The 22,772-nt window shown below is 46.8% G+C and overlaps 1 protein-coding gene and 1 long non-coding RNA gene across 5 annotated transcripts in view; one reads left to right on the forward strand and one right to left on the reverse strand.

The window, feature by feature from the left end:
* LOC114671449 (uncharacterized) overlaps nucleotides 1–4,321 on the forward strand; it is a 107,004-nt gene extending 102,683 nt beyond the window's left edge. The window contains exon 4 of the long non-coding RNA XR_013402246.1: nucleotides 4,192–4,321. This is a non-coding gene — a long non-coding RNA (uncharacterized LOC114671449). The remainder of the gene's footprint in view (nucleotides 1–4,191) is intronic.
* IQCA1 (IQ motif containing with AAA domain 1) overlaps nucleotides 1–22,772 on the reverse strand; it is a 166,314-nt gene that overhangs the window by 23,506 nt on the left and 120,036 nt on the right. For all 4 annotated transcript variants that reach the window (XM_077957952.1, XM_015111399.3, XM_015111398.3 and 1 more), the window contains 2 exons: nucleotides 19,161–19,268; nucleotides 15,654–15,853 (listed from right to left, as the gene is read on the reverse strand). In XM_077957952.1, coding sequence (XP_077814078.1) covers nucleotides 15,654–15,853; nucleotides 19,161–19,268 — 308 coding nt within the window. The remainder of the gene's footprint in view (nucleotides 1–15,653; nucleotides 15,854–19,160; nucleotides 19,269–22,772) is intronic.

The following is a 22,772-nucleotide window of genomic DNA, read 5'->3' on the forward strand; positions in this document are numbered from 1 at the left end:
GGTCCGTCCGCCTCGGCCTCCCAAAGTGCTGGGATTCCAGGCGTGAGCCACCGCGCCCGGCCAGTGCACCTGTCTTTCAAGTCACCCACCCTGCACTCTTCCAAGTATCCCTTCCTTCCTTTCCTTCCTGCTCTAAAGCTTTCTAATAAACTTCCACTCCTGCTCTCAAACTTGCCGAGCCTGGTCTCTCCTTCTGCCTCCTTCTGTCCAATTCTTTCTTCTGAGGAGGCGAGAACCGAGGTTGCTGCAGGCCTGTATGGATTTGCCACTACTAACATACTTCGGTGCCGCATGACTTGGATACGTTTTGCTGCTAACAAAACCCAAACCCTCATCTTTAAATCCCAGAGGCCTCGCCCTCTTCCTTCATGGGCCATCACTTCTACGTCAGATACCAGTAAATACACTGTGTATGTTCCCTCCTAAGTGCTGGCAGGCCACTGTGCATGCGGACAGCACACCCCAAGGGAAGAATCAGGGGAGAAGGGACGCAAGACCCCAGAAGCACGCCAACATATCAAACTCAGGCTGGAGTGCAGGGGTGCGATCTTGGCTGACTGCAACCTAGAGCACCAGACCTCCTACCCTTCTTTTTGCTAAATGTAGGGGTGACCTGCATTCGTGGGCATTTTATTTTGGCCTTGCCACTAGGATTTTATTTTTTGGCATGATCAGGGAACATTTTTACACTGCTGATGGGAATGTAAACTCGTACAGCCGCTGTGGAAAACAGTGTGGAGATTCTATAAAGAAGTAAAAGTAGAACTACCATTTGATCCGGCAATCCCACTACTGTATCTACCCAGAGGAAAAGATATGAAAATGATACTTGCACATGGATGTTTATACTTGCACATGCAGCACAATTCACAATTGCAAAATTGTGGAACCAACCCAAGTGCCCATCAGTCAATGAGTGGATAAAAAACTGTGGTATGTATATGCGATGGAATACTACTCAGCCATAAAAAGAAATGAATTAACAGCATTTGCAATGACCTGGATGAGACTGGAGATTATTATTCTAAGTGAAATAACTCAGGAATGGAAAACCAAACATCATATATTCTCACTAGGACGCAAAGGCCTAAGAATGACACAATGGACTTTGGGAACCTGTGGGGAAGAGTGGGAGGGGGGTGAGGGATAAAAGACTACAAATAGGGTGCAGTGTATACTGCTCAGGTGATGGGTGCACCAAAATCTCACAAATCACCACTAAAGAACTTACTCGTGTAACCAAATACCACCTGTACCCTAATAACTTATGGCAAAAAATAAAAAAATAAAAAAAAAATCAAAATCTGAAATCTCAAATCAATGCGTAGGTTATTACCTATAGCACCTGCCAGTGGACTTGAGAAGCAAGTCTATTTCAAAGCCTAGCCGAGAAGACTAGCTGATGAGGAGAAACACCAAGCCGGGTGCTTTGCCCCCGAGCTTTCATCAATGAAACAGACAAAATGCTACAGGAAAAAGGAACTCTCTCCTCTTCTCTCTTCATCTTTGATTTTTTAAAAAAAAGCTTAATAAAATCAGCTCTCTGGTAGATCACAGCAAAGTATTACGTGATTCTCTAGCTTAAACATTCTGTGCTTCTACAAAGAAAGCTTTTGCATAAAATGTAGATTCCAAGGGGCCTCTGAGTTCTGGTCAGTGTGCAGCAGAAAGTCGCGGCAGGAGGGAAATCCAGGAGAAAATGCAGGGCGTGCTCAAGGGCCTTTGGAAATGGAGCTCGACGCTGTACACTGAACTGAGCTATACTGATCCCGGCTGGGCACCATACCCTCCGCTAGAGTAGCAAGGGCAGGAAGAGGAACGGGATGGGTCCTGTCCGAACAGGGTCACTCCAACCGGGAAGCGCACCCAGTCAGGAGCAACAGCACCAGGTGGTGTTGACAACAACACGTGCTTGAAAGTTGGAGAAAAGAGATCCCTGTGCGCGGAGTCTCACAGCAGCAGGTAAGAGAGGAGGGACAGAGTACAAAGCCTCTTTCTTTCACTGACAGTTCCGTGCTTCTCACTGGGATCACCCGGGGAGCTTTGGAAAATACGACCTCCAGGTCCCAGTCCTGGAGATTCTAGTGTGACTGGGGTGTCGTCCGGCATCCGCAGTTTTTAAAGCTCCCCAGATGATGCTGAAGAGCAGCCACGGTCAGGAAGCCCCACCCGGAAGCAGAGATGTCTATTATGCGCTGGCTTAGGCACAGGTGCCCAAAGACCCTGCCCTGGTTTCTCTGCACTCTCTCAATACCACCTTGAGGGCTAATCTCATCCACTCTGGTAGCTTCAGTTGGTGTCTACGTGCTGACCACACCCAAATGCACATCCAGAGCTCCAGGCCGGAGGTTCCCATTCCCACATGGAATGGGAAGCCTCAGGAGGCCACCTTCCCTCCCTCCATCCTGCCTCCTGCCGGTTCCCTGTGTGACTCTGCTCCTACCCAAGCCAGAGGCCTGGGTATCCACCCTCGTCTCATTCCCCACGCCTAACAACCCCACAGTCTATTCATGGCACTTCCTAATCCCTTTCAACTCCAAGTCTTCCATTCTCTCAGCTCCTTGGTGCAAGCCCCCAATTTCCTTCCAACAGGGCCTGGGCACTGCTGCCAAGGGACAGAGCTGAAGAGCGAGGAGGGGGCAAGTTCCAAGGGGCCACTGTTCCCTTACAGCTATTTTAAGTCAAAAGCTTCCCTACTTTCAGCCCAAAAGTAAATAAGAACATGAGACGTTGTATGTAAAAAGGTTTACACTTCTTAGAGAAAAGGTAATTTGTAATAACAAAGACAAGACCTTATTTTTTTCAGTACCTCTTAAGAATCTTAGTTTTAGAATTGAAATCAATGGAGAAATCATCTTCACATCAACAACTGTCTCTTCAGATTGGATAAAGAAAATGTGGTACATATGCACCATGGAATACTATACAGCCATAAAAAAAGAACAAGACCACGTCTTTTGCAAGAACATGGATAGAGCTGGAGGCCATTATCCTTAGCAAGCTAATGCAGGAACAGAAAACCAAATACCACTTATTCTCACTTATAAGTGGGAGCTAAACAGTGCGAACACATGGACACAAAGAAGGGAACAACAGGCCCTGGAGCCTCCTTGAGGGTGAAGGTTTGGAGGAGGAAAAGGAGTGGAAAAAATCATTACTGGGTACTGGGCTTAATGCCTGGGTGATGAAATAATCTATACAACAAACCCCTGTGACACAAGTTTACCTGTGTAACAAACCTGTACACATACCCCTGAAATAAAAGTTAAAAACACAAACAAAAACAACCGTCTCTCGTCTTAGCTGACTGCACTCGTGGCTGCTGTGGATTACTTCGCACGATGTCCACGTGGCAAGCAATGGGTTTTCCATAGTTCCTATTGGGACCTCTATTTTCTCAACCCAGATGGGAATTGCAGATGTGAATACCAAGAATTTCAGCATTAACTTTTCTCTTTCTGCTCTTAACAAACGAAGCTGCGCAGCCTTGAAACAGGAATCGTACTAACTTGGAATGATTTGAGACTCACAATCTTGTTTCCAGCATCTGATTCTAAATCAGTTGTTTTGAAAACGGTGGCACCGTTCTGTTGACTGTGACGTCAGTGATTGTTCCTTTAAGTTGGAGCTCCTTCAGAACTAATGGGGGAATTCCATGCTTCCTGTATTTTTAACACACACCTGTGAAGGAATTCCTTTCCCTAGTTCACCAGCTTTGGGGACACACAGGTTGTACGGGGCACTCTGGAGTGATGTGGTTTGGAAGGGCTCAATTATTACCAAACAAAACAGAAAATGCTTTCCAAGAGTGTTCTCAGATGAAGATAACAATACAACTAACGTTTGTTTGCCAAGTGCTCTGGCGTCCAGGACACCATTTCCATCCTCGCTGGATACATGCTCCATGAGTGCCAACCACACCCCGCGGCTCTGCCCTTTCACAGATGAGGCTGCTGAGGCAGAGCCAGATGAGGGGTGAGTCACGTGCTGGCTCAGCAACTGGTAAGTGCTGGAGGTGGGAGTGGGATCTGGGTCTGCCCAGCACCCACAAGGCCTTGCATGGCCACCACATTGCCAGGGGAGACGGGATGCCTATTCTAAAGTGTTTCTCTACCCTTGACCTGTATCATCCGCTACCATCTTTCATCCTAGCAGGAAGAATCCTAAAGCCATCACTGTCTTGCCTTCCAGAGCTCGGATCTCTGGCTTTCCTGACCTTCCCCTGGGGAAGCTGAGGGGGGCTGCTGGTCGCGGGACCCCTGGTGACCATGTTCAGGTCTGACCACAGAGAAGACAGGTATGGAAACTGAGGCAGTGTCACGTGGAAGCTGCTTTGTCCAGGAGGGATGAAAGGGACAGAGGTTGCTTCTCTTGGAGAAGAGAAGACTGGAGGCAGGTAAGTTTGCTGTTTTCAAATGCGTGAAAGACTGCCATGGGGAAGAAAGGTTTTGCTAAGTTTGGCCCTGAATGTAGAATGAAGGCTGTTCTTTCATTTCTTCCTTTATAAGACGTTTACAGAAGAGCTTTGATGTGCCAGGCACTGTGCTAGGTGCCAAGGTCACAAAGAGTAATAATGCAGGGTCCCTGACCTCCAGGAGCCCACCTGTGGTAGGAGAGAGCAGACCTGAGGTTGAGGGTGTTCCAAGGAAATCAGGATGTCAGTGAGGGCCACCAACGACAGAAAGGGGAAGAAGTGGGCAGGTGGGGGGAACTAGGAATGGAGACCACAGATAGCGGTTAAAGCAGACAGGCCTTCCAAGGTCTCCAGAAGATCAGATGGTCTGAAGTGGGGGGAAGCGCCCTGCTCGGGCCAGGAGTCAGGGCACAGGGTGAGGTGTCCTCACTTGGGGCACACGGGGAGTGCCTGGCACTTCTGGAAGGGGTCAGAAAAGTGCGTGGCCACGCTACAGAGGTTGCTTGTATCCTAGAGGCTGTGGAAGGCATGGAAAAGACTTAAATCAAGAACTTTGATCCTTTTTATGTTACAGAAAAATCCCTCTGGGGAGTGTGTAGAGGAGGATGTGGTGGGAGCTGTGCCGGCCTCGGGGAGCAGGCAGGTGTGGGCGGTGGCACAGTGAGGACAAGGCCCAGGCAGGGAGGTGCTGCGGGGCTGCTGCAGGGAGAAGATGAGAGTATGCAGCGGGGGATAGGCAGGGCGGGATGGGGAGGGCAGGACTGGCCAGACTCGATAACAGTGGGTTGTGGGTTGCGGGAGGGGGCTCGATGCTAGATGTGCAGAGGATGGTAATGAGGTCAGTGTCGGCTGCCATGAGCCCCCGCACAGTGGGGCAGGCAGGGAGGGCTGCTGGGGCCAGAGAGGAGGAGAGAGGCAAGGGCCGGAAAGGCCTCCAAGGCCACAGCAAACCACCAGCAGTGGACGCCTCGAGTGGATGGAAGGAATTCCCGAGTAAAGGGGGACAGTGGATGAGGCCAGGAGAGGGTGGCAGAGAGCCCAGGGCCACACAGGGAAGACGATGATAGAGGAGGAGGTCTGGGCTGCCAAGGGGCAGCAGCTGTGGAGAAAAGGGACGGGTCTGGAGGGATAGCCAGCCTCGAAAGCAGGGGCCCAACAAGCGGGGGAGGGGGGCGGCCAACGGTGGCCCATGCTGGCCAGAGAGTTTGGTAATGAGGAGGTCACTTGTGGCCTTGGCAGGGAGTGGAGGGAACAGAGCCAGGTGACAGGGAGAGCTCCTGCAGAAAGACGGGCAGACAGTAAGCCTGGGGAGGATGTGGCACTGGAGTAGTCAGTGCCCAGGAAATGTTTGCGGATAGCATGGGCTAGGGACAGAAGGCAGGAGGATGGGCTGGGAGGAGAAGGGCTCATCTTCCTTGCACCACAGACACCAGAGGGCAGGGTGGCTGCTGCTGCAGAAAGTGTGCAGGCCACACAAGAAATGTTTGCAGGCACCTCTGCTGGGAATAAGATCTGCTCTTACAGTTTGCGGAAAAGCAGTGTTCTTTAGTAAAAATCTCAGAATATACAGAATGGCATAAACAACACCTTTTCTCCCTCCACCTAGAATCAACCGTCGAACATTTCCTGTCCTTACAGATCCTTTACGAAAATGGGATCTTGTTCAACACATACTGCTTTATGGGCTGCTTTGTTCATGTCATATGAAAGTTATTTCTCCATTATCAATTTTAACAGGAAGCACCAGGTTTAGGGTTCTAATTAATCCCCTGTTTTTGAATGTATAGATGGTTTCCATCTTTTACTACTCCAAATAGTATTTATTTAGGGCACCTGGCTGAGAATTTCCTTAGAATGACTGCCAGGAGAGGCTTCCAGGTGGAGGCGCCCGGACGTTCTGTGCGTGTCGTTTTTGCGTGTGCTGCCGCAGTGCCCTCCTGGGGTTCCATCTGTTTACACTGTCCCCAGGAATAAATGAGGGCTCTGGCTTTCCACACTCTTCTCCTCAACAAGGATTAATAATAAAAAACTCTCTGCCAATTTGCTAATGAAAAATGGTATCCTTTGCTTTTCTAATTTTCATTTAGCTATGAAAAGGCTTCATTGAAATTACCCACAGATAGTTTGAGGTCATGGACAATTACATTAATTAATTCATAATTGAACTTTCCAGAGTTCTGTTGGATAGTTCCCTTCGCCTGCCAGTAGAGGGCTCTTCGCTCCTATCAAATATCACTAGAGGGTTTTTGTTTTGTGTCAATTATGAAATAAAGACAAATCGCCACCGTGTGCTTTTTCAAATGCTAGCAAGTTCTAGCAAAGAACTAAAGACCTCTCCATCCACATGCATTTTATGGGATTGATCTTTTGTATTTTCCAAAGAAACACTGTCAAACCTTCACCATCAGAATTAGATTCTCAGGGGATAATGGCTCAACAATTAAAACCTGTTTGTGTTTCGGCACGCATGAGTTATGAAGATGCTCTGCCCAGATGACCCCTGGACATTTTGGAGGTTCTCTCTGAAAGAATCCTATTTTGCTTGCCAAGGAGAACTGCAGGAATAAAACAGCTACTTGTTTTTTTCAGCTGCTGTGTCTCAGCTGAAACTCATTCACTCATTCATTCATCCCACACGTATTTACGGTGCATCTGAGAGCTCTGTGGTAGGAGGCAGGGGTGTCTGGGAGTTGGGAGACATGGTCCCTGCCTGTAGAGGGTGCAGCTGCCTGTGTCTGAATGGGCGACGCTGAGTGAGGTGCTGCGGGGTTAGGGAGGGTACGGGGGAGTGAGGCCTATTTGCAGGGGGAGAGGGTTCACTTTCCCATACTGTGGTCACTTGGATTCTGTTTAAATAGTTCATATGACACTTTGGCCTGCATTTCCACTATTGAAAAATTATATTTTAAGTTTCTATTTCCTTGTAATACCTTTTATGTACTTGCAGAGGTTACTTCAAGTCCTCACTGCAATTAGCTGGACATAAACCATAAATGATCATCAAAAGAAGGGCAGAGGTATACTACAAAGAGAAGCCTGGCTGGGCTGACCCTGGGTGGGATGGGAGGTAAACTGAGGCAGAGCAAAGAACCAGAGAGGAGCTGGGATGCAGCGGCTCACAGGAAAGACTGGGCAGAGTAACTAGGACAGGACATGAATGGTATATGTGGTCAATGTGTGTGTCAGTGTATGTGAGAGTGTGTGTATGAGTGTGTGTACATGTGCGCGTGCATGTTAGTGCATATGAGCATGTGTCAGTGTGCACATGTGTGCGTGTTAGTGTGCGCACATGTGCGTGTTAGTGTGCATGTGTGTTAGTGTGCGTGCATGTGCGTGTATGTTAGTGTGCACCTGTGTGAGTGTATGTTAGTGTGCGTGTGTGTGTTAGTGTGCATGTGTGTGTTAGTGTGCGTGTGTGTGTTAGTGTGCATGTGTGTGTTAGTGTGCGTGTGTGTGTTAGTGTGTGTGTGTGTTAGTGTGCGTGTGTGTGTTTGTGTGTGTGTGTGTGTCGGGGGCAGGCTGGTGCTAGTAACAGGAACATGTCGATGCAATTAGTGCTTCTCCAGACTGTGTTCAAGGGGAAGGTGTTGGATGGTGGGGGGCGTCAGGCTTACAAACCACCTGAACTTAACTCTTGAAGCCCCGTCTCCTCCCCAGCCCTCTGCCCACCACACCGGGCCAATGAATTCTCGCCAGGTGGCACGGACTCTGGCCAGCTTGGAGAAGCCTGTGTCCAAAGCCATTCTTAACTTCCCAAGGCACCTCCATCGCCCCCACCCCGAGTGTTTCCGGGTTGCCTAAACATTTTGAATGCTTGTGGCATCAAGCCCTGGTCCGGCATCGTCCCCGCTACAGAACACCTGCAGATGCCACGCTGTGGTTTCGGTGATTGACAGCCTGCAGACTGTGTCTCCACACCTGGCTGACACAGCGCCCGGGGCCTCCACAGCCTGACGCTCCCCCCGTGGGGTGCTCCCTGTCGTCACTGGACAGGTGGAGTGGGATGTGTATCCCGGGTCCTGGAGAAGCCTGGCCCTCGTTTCCTTCCTCCTGGGAGTCCCCTTCCCACGGCAGCCTCTGACACCGCTGGACCCGGCTACATGGCCCACCGTGGCCTAGGGCCTTTCTTTCGTGTTCTTTTTTCTCCTTCTTTCTTTGCGGGTGCATGTGTCTGAATTCCGAGACGTTTCCCATGTGTGGGGGTCTAGGTCTCCCTCCCCACCTGGGCCCCTCCCCGGTGTCTGGCTTGACGTGGCCTCCCAGGACTGACACGGATGTTCCAGGCAGTGGAAACAACGGCAGAGGCCTCACTGGCCGTGCAGAGGCCTGCACCCCCACCGACAGCGGGTTTTGACGGACTCTGGGCGCTAGTGAGGTGTCGGTCTGGGTTCCTTACTGTAGCACATGGTGGGTGTGGCCCACGGTGGGGCGTGGAGAGTGGGGAGGCCCTGCCTATGTGAGAACAGGTTATGTGGGAGCTGTCTGCACTTTCTCCTCCTTTTCGCCAGGAACTGAAAGCTGCTCTGAAAAATAAAGTCTATGTAAAGAACAAAAGGTTCTGAAGCCTATGTGCACGCCCCTCCTCAGCCTGCAGCTGCCTCCGCACACAGTGGAAGCGGAGTCTGGCCTCTTCACGGATGACCCGCTCAAGACTCAGGGCACTGGCCTCCCACCATGTCCACACCTGAGGCTGCACCGGAGTCGCTAAATCCTGCGTCCCTTTCCCCCTGTCCTTGCTCCTCTCTTTTCTCTCCCCCTCCTTTTTGATCAGCCCTGTTTTGGTGGCCAGGTGTAGGCCTTGCATTATCCTTACTGATATCCACCTTGTAAAACGAGACTAACATATTTATTACACTAATTGTACATCTCTGTGTGTGTGTGTGTGTGTTTTTTTTTAAATACAATCATCCACAAATAGCAGCAATGTCTTTGTCTGGGTTATTAATCAGGAAGAGAAGTCTTCTATGAGGAATATTCCTTCTACGAGCTACAGAAACTGGCCAGGCGCCCCTGCGGACACCTAGACTCGCCGTCCACACTACCACACACCACATCTGGGCGAGAGCCCTTGGTGTGCTGCCATAGGCTGCTGGCTGTGAGCCCACCGAGGAGCCGGGTGGTGGTACTGAGCTGGGTGGGTGGTACAGGGGCACAAGGTCATTGAGGGTCCCTTTTGTCCAGATGCTGCAGACCCCTGTGAGCCACGTGTTCTACAGCAGACACTGCCTTGGCCCCATTCTCCCAGGTCCTCACTCTAACTCAGCCCTCAGGTGCCAGGTCGCCAAGCAGAGGGCAGGAAAGCAGAACCTATGAACCTCTGGGGGCAGAGAGGACCCTTGCCCAGGACCAAGGGGGCCGCTGAAGCGTCCTCTGGTCCAGCCTCCTACCCTGCGCCCTGCCCTGGCCTCCCCTTGCCTCTCTAATGAGAAGTCTGGAGGGTGGGGGGCAGTCTCACTGGCAAGGGGGATGCAGGAAGAAGCAGAATGGCCTTCAGTTGCTTCACCGTCTCACACTGGGATACTCCCAGCAGACTCGCTGGCCCAGGAAGAGCCTTATCCCTGTGTCTTGTGGAGGGCACAGCCTCCCACAGGGAGGGGCACGCGGAGCCGAGGCTTCCCCAGAGGCCAGCTGGGGTGCCATGCGATGGTCTTGGGGCCCAACCTGGACTGAAATCCAGAGGTCAGTCCTCTGGTTCTTTTGCATTTTTGTTGAAATTCAGCACTCTGAGTGTCAGTTTTCTCATCTGTAAAATGGGGATGTTAATTCCTACCTCATGAGAGCTTTGATGCAATTAAAAGAGAAAGTATGTGTAAAACGCCTTAGCGTGTGCCTGACTCCAGGGCAGAGGTCAGAAAAAGCCATTCCCGCTCCTCTGTGCCCTGATTTACTGTTATACAGACTCAAGGAGACTGGTACCTGGGGTGGGTGATGGGCAACAGCCCTGCCTTATAAATTCTTTTACCTGTGAAATGCTTATTGCATGTTCATCATTTGTCAAATATTTATTAATTGGTTAGACAAATATTCCTTATATTTCCAAGATAAGTATATTCTTTTCTATGTATAGCTTTAGTAGTATAGGGAATCTGAAATAATAGTCATTTACTTGTAAACGCATTTCTTAAAAAGGAAACGCTTCCCCTCACCCCGCACTCATTATTCTATTAGTCACTGTGTGTAAAATAAAGAAATCCTCCAAATGCAATGATCACAAAATGGATTTGAATTTACGGTTGTGCAACAAATCAGAGACTCATTTTCCCTGCGTGCTTCCACAGTGCTGTGAGTGAGGCGAATACGACCTGCCTGAAGTGAGAAATGACGCGTATTTCCCAGTAGTTTCCTGATTTAGCCTCTCGAGATTAACTTGGTAACAGGACTTCTCTCTAGGAAGACTCCATGAGGAATCAGGCCCTTCTGTTATTTCACCTTCTCCCGCAAATGCCACGAACCATATTCTGCTGCCCTCGAGCCACGGCCCGTGTTCTGCGGCTCACACGGCACAGTCAGGCACTCCAGCTTCCTGCCGCCAACGTACCAGCGCAAGCGTCCTGTCCCACTTGCCTGTGGTTAATGAAAAGCAAATACTTCTTTGCAATGCAGATAGCTGCTCTGTCAGTCACACTGGGACACGGTGGCCTCACTGCACACAACTTTTAATTGAATGGCTCCCACTCCTGAGACCTCTGGGTCTTTCATTAATCAGTTATATACACAAGAAAGGTGAACCTTAATGAGGTGTGTGTCAGGCACTCTGACACGAAGTGGCCCAGGTGGGTGAATGTGGTGCTCCACATTTTAATAATTTGACACCCAGCATTTTGCGGTCCACACAACGTCAGTCTGTGATCATTCTAATAGATGCAAAGTTCACTTATCTGGTATCAAGACAAAATCTCTCAGCAGCAGGAACAAAGACTTTCCTAGAGTGAGAACAGAAAGATCACATCCTTGCTCTGTCCTAGATTCACACCAGGAGCTACTACACTGTTTGGTGGGTCGGAAAACGGATACTTAACTCAGCCCCACTTGGCCGTATAATGCAGTTTTGAAACTTGGAGGCTCTGGAGCCAGGCTGTGTGAGATCCTATCATTGCACTGCAACCAAGAAAATTACTCAAATGACTTGTGCCTCAGTTTTCTTATCAGAAAAATGGGTATAATGATAATGCCTACCTCATAGAGTTGTTGTAAGGACTGAATGACTTAATACATAGTGATGTATGGAATAGTCTGGGATATGTGGATGCTCACAAAACACTAATATTTTTATATTTATGTGCTTCTGTCTGTTACTTGACAATGTCAAATGTCAACAAAATTTTATGTTTAGAATGAACAAATTTAGGTGTTCTTTTGGGCAAGAGGATGGGTTCATTTTACCTTTCCTCTGAAGAACTTAGTGCTTACTGGTAGTTAAGCACATGGAAGCCACAAGTCAGGTTGCCTGGCTTCAAATTCCAGCTCACCTTCAAATCATTGGCTAATTTTAGATGTGTGCTTGCGTGGGGGAAGATTCTAAGAAGCTCAGTGAAAAGCAATAGATGAAAAACTAAAAGAATGGAGCACATTCCTCAGCTACTGCCAAGTCAGAGGAGCTTGGTAAACAGGCTTTCCATTGAAACCCTGGAGTAAAGACCATATTCCAGGACTAAGAGATTTGTTTTGGACCATAGACAAAGTCAAAATAGACCCATATTAACAAAATGGAAAACGAAGCCTCTGCAAGTTCAAGCTGATCAGCCAGTAATTTAACTGCCCGCTAGAACAAAGCCCCGCTTGCTTCAGAGGCTCCACAACGTACCATCCACAATGTCTAATACACAGTAAGAATTATCAATCAGATGAAAAACCAGAGAAATGTGACACATGGTCAAGGGAAAAGCAGTCAAATAGAAATAGGCCCCATTATGACCCCGATTTTGAAATGAGCACATAAGGGCTCTAAGGCAATTAAGTTCAAAGACTTGAAGGAAAAAGATGGTTGTATGAAATGGGTGGATAGAAAACTATGCAGAGAAATGAAAACGAGTAATAAGCAAACGTTAAGTGCTAGAAATGAAAAGCAAAAGATAAGAAGATCAGAAATAAAAAATAAGCCACAAGATGGGCTGAATAGCAGATTAGAGATGGTAGAAGAAAGGGTAAGTAAATTTGAATACAGATTAATATCCAGTGTGGGAACTAGAAAGAACAGAACCTCAGTGACTTGTGGAGCAATATCAAGCAGTCAAATGTGTATATAATTAGAGCCTCAGAAAGACAGGAGACAGAGAATGCAGTAAATACAAACTGGAGAAAATAATGGCCCAAAGTTTCTAAATTTGATTTAAAACATATGTTTACAGATTCAATGAACACAGTGAGCTACAAGCAGTATAAATACAACAACAACAACAACAAAAACAAAAACCAAACACGAATGCCTAGACACATCATAGTCAAACTGATGAATATCAAAACAAAGAGAAAATCTTATAACTATTCAGAGAATAATGACACAGGAGATTGCACAGGAGATAGAGTTATTTATCTACACATTACACACAGGAGATAAATAATTCAAAAATTTGCTAACTTTTCATAAGAAACAAGGAAGGCCAGAAGACAATGGAAAATAATGTCTTAAAAGTGCTGAAAAAAAGGTCAACCCAGAATTCTATATCCAGCAAAAATATCCTTCAAAAATGGAGGCAATGTAAAAAATTTTAAGATAAATAAAATAGAGGCCAAGAAAATTTGTTGCCAGCAGACCTACACTAAAATAAATGCTAAAGGAAGTTCTTTAGCTGAAAGGGAAATGATACCAGGTGAAAACTTAACTTGACAGAAACAAACAGAGTACTAAAAATGGCAAATACATGGAGATGTATAAAATACTGTATTTCTTCTCTCAATTTTTAAAAACACAAATGACTGTGAAATGCAAAATAGCATTCTATTGGGGTATATATAACATTTATAGATGTAAAATGTATAATAAGAAAATGAAGGACAGAGATAACAAGTGGATTATGTTGTCACCAGATTCTCATATTTTATGTAAAATACCATATTAATTCTACATAGACTGTGATAAGTTAAGAATGACTACAGTAATCCGTAGGCCACCACTGAAAAACAAAATTAAAAAAGACCAAAAAGAAGGCAACAAAAGAGAAGTTGAACGAAAGAGGAATGGAACACATGGAGAACAAATAGCAAAATGGTAGACCTAACTCAATCATTTAAGTAATTGAATTTAAAATAAACAGAGCGAATGCTCCAGTGAAATGACATATGTTGTCGGATTGAATAAGAAAGCAAACCCAACTGTGTGCTATCCATAAGAAATGCACTTTAACTATAAAGACATAGACATATTAGAAATAAAACAGCATAAAAATATACCATACACCCTCAGCATAAGAAAGCTGATGTGGCTCCATTAGTATCAGACCAGGTAGATTTCAAGACATGGAGTATTTCCAGGACAAAAAGGGTCATTTCATAATGATAAAATAATCAACCAGGAAGGAAGACATAACAGTCCTAAACATGGATGTATCTCATAACAGTGCTTCAACATATGTGAAGCCACTGACAGTACTACAGGGAGAAATATAGAAATGCATATAGTTGGAGAGCTCCTCCAAATTCTCAGAAATTTTGAAATACTAAAAAATATGAAATTAACCTAAACAATGAAATGAACCAATGAAACCAATAACTAAATGAAAGGTATAGTTGATCCTTAAACAACACTCATTTGAACTGTGCATGTATACGTAGATTTTCTTCTACCTCTGCCACCCTTAAGACAGCAAGGCCAACTCCTCCTCTTCGTCCTCCTTCTCCTCAGCCTCCTCAATGTGAACAAGACATAGATGAAGACCTTTATGATGATCCACTTCCACTTAATGAAGAGTAAATAGATTTTTTCTTCTCTATGGTATTCTTAATAACATTTTCTTTGCTGCAGTTGATTATAAGAATACAGTGTATAATACATACACCATACAAAGTATGTGGTATTCAACTGTTTCTGTTATCGGGAAGGCTTCCAGTCAACAGTAGGCTATTGGTAATTAGATTTTTAGGGAGTCAAAAGCTATATGTGGATTTTCAACTGCACAGGGGATTAGTGCCCCAAACCCTGTGTTGTTCAAGCATCAACTATAGGTAAATGACTTGAATATAAATTTCAAAAAAAAGTTGTACAATGATCATATGTGCATGAAAATGGTGGTTACACATTGTATACTCCACAGATTCCTCTCTGAACTCCTTCCTTACAAGCACGAGAGAAAAGGAGAGTGGCATGTCCTGAGTCGCTGCAGTGGGAGGGACCATGTGGCTAAGGGAAGAAATCCTACTACTGTCGCTCCCTTGTTTCTTAGTGTATTAGCATGACACTAAGGAGGAGATGTTCCTGTCCATTTATCATTCCTGTAAACCGCCTCGTTGCGGAGCATCTCTCACGCTTTACAGCCCCTCAGAAAGCAGACACAGAGCCAACACCTGGCCTCCAATATGGGACAGTGTTTGCCACCAAGTAGGTTTTGAGACAGTAAACGCTGGCATGGCAGTTAACTGAAACGAATAGCATAAGGCTAACCTGGAGGTTCTCAAGCAAGTAGAAATTAAATTTTGTAAAGCCTTTGTATTAAATAAAAAATATTCTGTATCAAAGTTCTTTTAAACACATTCATTTTGTGATGATAAAATGGAGACCCAGGAAAGCTAGCAGCTTAGCTAAGATCACAGAGCTGCTCAGATCCTGTGGTATCACCGCGTCTTTACATTACTCTGGTTGGCTTAGGTGCCTACAGGCTTCTCCATCACACCTGTGTGAGGAGTGCACAGAAGCACAGAAGGTGCCATACCTTGGTAACTCATGTCATGTAAGGAAGAATCCAAATAATGCAAATATCTCTACCTGATGCCAATTATTAAAGTGAGGTGGGCCAAACAAAGCAATTGTGGGTTTAATTTTCAATGAGACATGAAAGCATTTCCAGAAGGGTTCCTGTGGCAGAGGGAGGGTGATCAGGACGGCACAGTAGGGTACTTACGGAAAGAAAGAAGTTGTTTCTAATTGTGTGTGTTTGGCCATATGCAATAATGAAGTAATTTGCAGGGGTAGACAATGAGGAAATGTAAGAGAGTCATGCTTGTCTGCCAACAGAAATTGTCTGCAGGGTTTAGAAATGTAATTTGAAAGGGAGGAGAGTTGGAAACCAAGAAATATAATCAATACCTTGAAGACTGCATGCAGCATCATTTGGAGGCCATTTTTGCCAGGGTATTTCCCAGCAATGTTAGAGGAGGACAAGTTGAAGAGGTTGGCTCCCGTTTCGGTGCAGATGGCATGGACCAGCATTTTCTTCCCTACCCCAGACGGCCCGGCTAACAGCAGCGATTTCACCAAGGGAGCTTTCTCATGCACTGCTGCAGAACCTAAAAAAGGCAGAGGCAAAGGTGCTAATGTTCTGCCAAGAAAATCAGTGGTTCTTCAACTAGGATAACTCAAGGTCAAAACTGCATCATGTGACCCCACTTCCTGCAACAGTGATAAAGGTGTCGAAAGCATTTCAAACCAGAGACACGCCTCCATCCCAGCCGGCTCCGTGACACTTTTAATTTGTATGTCAGGGCTCGTGGTGGAGCCATAGGGTCTCTGTGGGTCCTTAATACCCTTCTTCTCCCCCTCTCCACATCAGTATTTCCCCTAAAATCATAATTTTTAAAGAGCATTCCTGCAATAGCTTACCTTTGGCTGTTTTTTTTTTTTTTTTTTTTTTTTTTTTTGAGTGCTTTCTCTGCTTGTCAGCAGCAGCATTAAATTCTCTGCAAGCTTGGGAAGAGGAATGTGGAGACACAGACGATAAGGTTGACTAAGTGTTTATTTCCTTGCAACCCTCTTGTCTACCATTTAGTGATTCTTGTGAGATAAAGGGAAGACGGAGATCCAGGCAGCAGTAGCCTGAACTTCTTTCTCCTGCCCTGGTTTCTAGCTGTCAGGAGCGGCAGAGTTAACCTGACACTTGGTAATAACGTGACTTGGATGATTAGAGTCATTCGGAGGTTCATGCCCTGTGTTCTCCACCACTGTCAATTTCCTTAGTGCCCAGAAGGGGCCTCGGGTGTGGGTCTTCTCCACTGCAGAGAACACAAGCAGAGCAGGTACTGGGCACAAAGCAACTGAAAAGTGAATGGGATTAAATTCTGGAAAGTGCTGTGATCAAATCATTTATTATCATGTTACTTTGCGTTCTGTCACTTAATGGGCTCTTTTTGATAATCTATAAATGCCAATAAAATGATTATGCTTTTCTTTTTTCTTGTATATTGAAAAGATACAGAAACTTTAAGTGATGATTAGACATGTCATTCTTATGGTTACCTACCATTCTCCACATAAACTCAGAAAATGGTTTTGAGCAAATTCTCTTCAAAATGTAATTCAATGAGTGTGCTTTTTTTGTGGTTAGTAGGGGCTGCGGCAATCTAACGGGATAAAGGAGAGGCTGTTTTCCACAACAGGAGAGAGATGCCATTCATGTGCCCTGCATTGGACACCTGGGTATCAAAGGCTGCTCTGTGCTGGCCCTGGTTGGGAGCTAGGGCGGGGCCCGTGGGAGTGGGGGCTGTGGCGGGGAGTGACACAAATGTGGAAAAGACTCTGGATTTGCTGTGGACAGTTCAGGCCAGGGGCGGAGCTGAACCTGAGTTGCCATAATGAGAACGGGAGGCAAGCGGTGTGAAGGTCCAGGAGAGCCACAGGGAGCTCAGAGAAGAAACTACTCCCCGCGGGGAACTCCGGCTAGACTTCCAGGAGGAGGGGGCACCTGGGCTGGCCTCTGAGGAACGGGCAGAACGGTAGCATGCAGTGAGGGGGTGTGTGGGCAGGCTTCACGTGGGGCCGGGAAGCCAGGCTGGCACAGGGAGGGGTGAGGAGCCAGCGGTTAGGGGCCCTGAAAGGTGGTGTGGGACGGAGGTGCCAGGGGTGCTGGCTGAAGCCGGGGGGCCGGGAGAGGTTTCTGGGAGCGGGGGAGGGAGGAGAGAACAGTGCTGAGGACAGAGCCTTGGGTTGGGAGGGGGTGGCAGGAGGCAGAGGAGCAGGGGCGGGTGAGTGGGCCTGGGAGAGTGTGTGGCAGTGACACAGGCAGTGGCCTTCCAGAGAAAGGAGGTGGTCACCAAGGTCACCCAGAGACATGAAAAGGGTGGTCCCAGGGAGGCCTCTTCAACTGGGGCCTGGCTGACCTCAGGGAGGGCAAAGGTGGGCAGAGGGCCCAGGAGCTGGCAGGACACACATGTGCCAGTGTCCACAGCTCTTCCTGCCCCTCTTGTAGAGCTACCAAGAGACACAGTATGGTTCCAGTTTTCGCACTTGAGCCCTGTTCAACTTTCCGAGGATTAAGAGATAACAAGGAGGCCAGTGTTCTGTGTCCTCAACCCAGTTTAGCCCCTTCCTAGCCCTGTGACTCCAAGGAAGTGCCTCTGCATCTTGGAACTGCTTATGAATCAGTAAAAGCTGGACCACATCCACCTGGAGGCGTCTGGCAGGCGATGAAACAGCGGCCATGGTTTCTGCTCTGGGAGCTCGCCTCCTCCCTTCGTTCTCCATCATCTCTGTGTGGCAGCAATACCTCCAGGAGGGTGGCTGGATGCTGACCAGATACTTCCTGGGCTTCCTCTTCTCTACCAACGTGGTTTCAGAGTCTAAGACCCAGCCCTAGGCTGCAGCCGGTGTCTCCTGGCCAGGTATGTAAGCGGCCACGAGATGTTCTCAAGGTCCTCTGCTGAGTGGCCGGGTTTTTAGTCTGGGCAGTGGCCACCATTTAAAAAAAAAAAAAATATATATATATATATATACACACACACATATATATATTAATTGCAAATTCCATTTATAGTAGTAAATTCCATTTACTACTTCTGACATTAATTTAGAAGAGGAATTAACTATTTCTTGCCAACAGGCTTAAGTTCTGAAGTCAAAGTGGAACACTAAGGGTTTGAACTACCCCCATCTCATTGTAAAGCAAATTAAACACACAGAATGTGACTTCTATTTGAGAGTTGTTGTCAGAACTGAAACTCCTGGCTGCAGTTGCCGTCCCTGCCCCAGGTGATTCAGGTCATACACATATCAAAGCCATTAAAAAAAAAAAAGAGAAAAAAGCGAACGTGAGCCGCAGATATCTGTGTTACGGAGAGCCCATCTTTCCTGCATCACTTGCACACCACAGAGCTCTAGTGTGTCTGTCTGAAAAAAGTCACAATTGAACCTCATTTAGCAGTGAGAGTAGACTTCGGTGAAAACTGGCAGGGCCTTAAAGGTGATCCTTTAGATCCATGAAATACACTTGCACTGACTCCTGAAAGGCTGCCTCTGTTTAGGACCTAGTAGTAGGAGCCTGTGGGTAAAAGGCAAGTGGTAGCCCTAGCCCGTTCTCTAATTCGATTAATCGTAATTGCAGGTACTTGCTTTGCCTGTTGTCTCCCCAGCTCACTGCCCGTATGTCCTTCAGCCCAGCACTGCTAAGCAGGCACACACAGAGGGTGTAGAGGCGCTCTCCCTGGGAGTCCTCTGTGTGCTCGTGGGCACACTGTCAAAATGAAACTGTGCCCACTCAGAGTTCTCAGAAGGAAAAGTCAAGCTGCAGTGCGCTTTTGCTGACAAACAGGAACACACCGTCCAAACTAGCAAGTGGTGCAAGCTGCTTTGGAAAAGGCACATCCGCGCACGCCGAGTCTTTACCTAATGGCCAGATTCCGTACAACGTGATGAGCTGTCTGACATCCAGGAGGGAGGGCATGGGTTCTATGGATACCTGGCGAAGAGTAGTCCCCAGGTAGCTGTATTCACCTGGAGAGAAAAGAAACAGAGGAAAAACAAATGGAAAACAGCACTGGTCTGAGCTGCATAATTTTGGTCTGCAAAAACGATCAGAGAATACAAATTTAATATTTCAGAGCAAACAGAATCCTATTAGGAGAGTCATTATGAAGAACACCTCTTTTCTCAGACAAAGGTTTGAAGAAAAACTATCCAGGCAAGAAAGCCCTGCTCTACTAGCTAGAGTAAACTGGGAATTATGTTGACTATTATATTAACCTCCTAATACTTACTAAAACAACATTTGAATATTGAGTTACGTGAAATGGGGCAAAGTGCTAAAAAGGAGGACACACAAAAAAGGCTGAAATAGAGGGGGCTTTGCTTTATTTACATTCCAAGAGATTAGGTATAACATTTGTGCAAACTTTAAAAATAAGTTATTTAAGATCAAATTCTACAAAAAATGTAGAATTTGTATTGGAGCAGTGTAAATCTGAGTGTAAAATGCAGTCATTTGAAAGGAAGGGTATGAGTCTAATTTAGGATAAATAGAAACATCTCCTTTTGAGGGTAATATTCATTTACATTTTTATATTTTTAAGAGATTACCAAAGGAATAATATAGAAATAAATCTTTACAGGTTTAATTAGAAGATATCAAAGGGCTTAATTGTAACTAGTCATAAATCTGAAGTGTTATTTTCTAACTAATTTAGATAAGGTCACCAAGAAAATTAGTTTGGCTGTCTCCATTTGTCATGAGGACGGACCTTTATAGGTTCATATGATTCTCTCTTGATTTGTATCTGAATCTGGAGTAAAAATATTCAATGAATGAATCATCGTGTCTGGATTTTTTTCCCCGATGCTTTCTTTCTATAGCAAGTCCTGGTCCTGCAGAGCTTCGGATGCTACACGTGTATGGCAAGTACAATATGCACATTGATGTGTGTAGGAAACACTGAAAATATCCCAAGCTTTTAAGCATTTTCAAATGCTAAGGAAATCAGAGTTAAAATTCAGACAGTGACTGCTGTTTTGTTGTGGGGTGGGGGGCAGCCTTTCAGAGCCTCCACATAAAAAAAGTCCTTGGCAAGGACAATGGGTATTGGTTGGGAGAATGAGCAATAATGAAAGCATCTATTACAGCTTCAGATACCACACTTTTTAATGAGCAGGTAATAAATAGAAGAGTGGTTAATTTAGCCTCCACTAGAATAGAAAGAGATCCTGTAACAACCGTTAAATCCAGCGCTCATTGCCAGTAAACATTGACATTAAAGGTGACAGGAAAGTGACCCCAATTTTCCTGCTTATCTAAACCTGTATTAATCTCCAGACGCACCATATTTTCTAGAACCTAACAGATTTTGTTTAAACAAATTATATTCAGTTGAATTAGTGGGTGTTGGTTCTAACAGAGGCAAGGACACAAGTAGCCTGGGCTGCCTGCCAAGTTCTGAGACTCGCACTGAAAGCACGTTCCTGTGTCTGCAGTAGCCCCGCGTACAAGCCATGCCCCTTCCCATCCATGCATTCGGAGCTTGGAGAGTTCAGGATTCCCTGCACAGACATCAGATCTTCCACAGGGGAGGGAAGAAGAAAGTGGCAGATGAAAAGGCGTTTGGGATAGAGGGCATGAAAATGCCAGGAAACCCAGAACAAGGGGCAGAAAACCAAACAGGGGCTGCATGACAGGTGGAATCGAATCCCCTTGCAATTCTATGTGGAAGTCCTAATCCCCAGCATCTCAGAACACGACCTTATTTGGAAATAGGGTTGTTGCAGATAGATTTCATTAAGATGAGGTCATTAGAGTGGACCCTAAATCCAACAGGACTGGTGTCCTTATAAAAAAGGAGAAATTTGGACACAGAGACAGACATGCACAGAGGCAGAGCACCACGTGAAGAAAAAAGCAGAGAGGGAGGTGATGGTTTTACACCAAGAATCACCAAAGATCGCTGACCACACGCCAGCTGGGAGCAGCTGAACGCCGTGCAGGTGCAGCCTGGGGTGCTCCATCCAGCAACTCGCTTAATGTTTACAGCGATTTAGTGAGGCATTCGCTGTAATGACCTCATCCCATAGTAGTGGAAACTGAGGCACAGAAAGAGTAAGGAAAGGCCTGGCATCCTGGAGGGAGGCAGCCTCAGAAGGATGAGAGGAAGGAGAGATTCCTTGAGCCTGGGAGGAGAGACTGGTCAGTGGCCCCTGAGCAGTGGGCATCCAGCCCCTAGGCCCTGGAGGTCTGGGGGGCCTTCATGGGCACCACCCCCAGAATATCTCTGCAGCCTGGTGCTACCTGGGAACTGGGGCCTTGACGATATCTAGGGGCAGGGGTGGGGACTGGCAAGAAGGACTGAGTTTAAATCACCTTGTTAGTATAGGGGTTGTGAAGCCAAATTAAGGTGATTTAAAGAAAATAAGGAAATTGCTATTTCTCGCACACCTGAGATTGTGGCAGGTGCTTGCTGCTGGGCACAGGGCCAGTTTTGGAGCAGGGTGGCCATGCAAGGGTGCGGCAAGCAGTGGGTTGGGTGGTGGGGGTGGGCTGTGGGAGCTGAGGGCTGGGCCTGGAGGAAGGGGTCCTCCCGAGCTCTGCAATGCAGGCTTGGCATCCTCTGGGTCCGTTCCTCCCCTTCAGTCTCCCGTAGCTCTCATCTGCTGTGATTCTAATGACTGTTGGGAGTTCAGTGGTGTTGAGGAAAGAGTGGGATTACAAATCTCAAGACTATAAAAAGCAACTCTGTGTCCAGCGGCTGAGCATGGAGGATCTGTGTAGCGCATTCCTGGCCTGGTAGAGACATCCATCTGGGAAACCACATTCTGTGTCTGGGGATCCCTGCTCCTGCCCCACCTGGATGAAGGGCTAGGGAGGAACAGCCCACATCTACCCTCTCTCCTTCTCTAGAAGCAGGAAGAAATAAAGGGCTCTGAGCACTGAGGCTTTGTAGCACAGACCTCTGGAGCAATGGAATGGGCAACAGAGGAACCCTCTGGGCCATGCCTCTGTTGTCAAGGTGTTAAAAAGGAAACAAGATAATAAATTTGAAACCAGGGAACCCAAGGGTGAGTGAGGGTGCCTGGGTCCTCATCTTGTTAATTCTCTTCTTAGACAAGATGACGAGGCATGACTTAGCTGGGTGCTGAGAGCAGTGTGCTTTCCAGAGGCAGGGGGCCATTCCCTAGCTCCCCAAGTTTACGAGATCAGGAAGAAGCTCCCAGCTGTGCAAGAGCCCAGTCCCCCTAAGGCAGAAAGTCTGCAATGCCATGTTGGCAGCGCACACCGCTGTTAGGCACCATACTCTCTCTCCTGAAGCCCTCACTTTCTATTGGTTTTATGGGTACATGGAGGATGCTCACTACCAATCCTCGTGCCAAGGTCTCTCGTGCCATTTTTGATTGTCAGTAGGTCATTCTTAGCAGATTCTTCAGGAAGGGCTCAGGGGGAAAATTGCTGAGTTCTTGCATGTTTATCAGTTTGTGTCCTATGTACTTGAAAATAAACCTGACTGGGTACAAAATCCT

This window comes from Macaca mulatta, chromosome 12, assembly GCF_049350105.2.
Source record: "Macaca mulatta isolate MMU2019108-1 chromosome 12, T2T-MMU8v2.0, whole genome shotgun sequence".
Lineage (NCBI taxonomy): Eukaryota > Metazoa > Chordata > Mammalia > Primates > Cercopithecidae > Macaca > Macaca mulatta.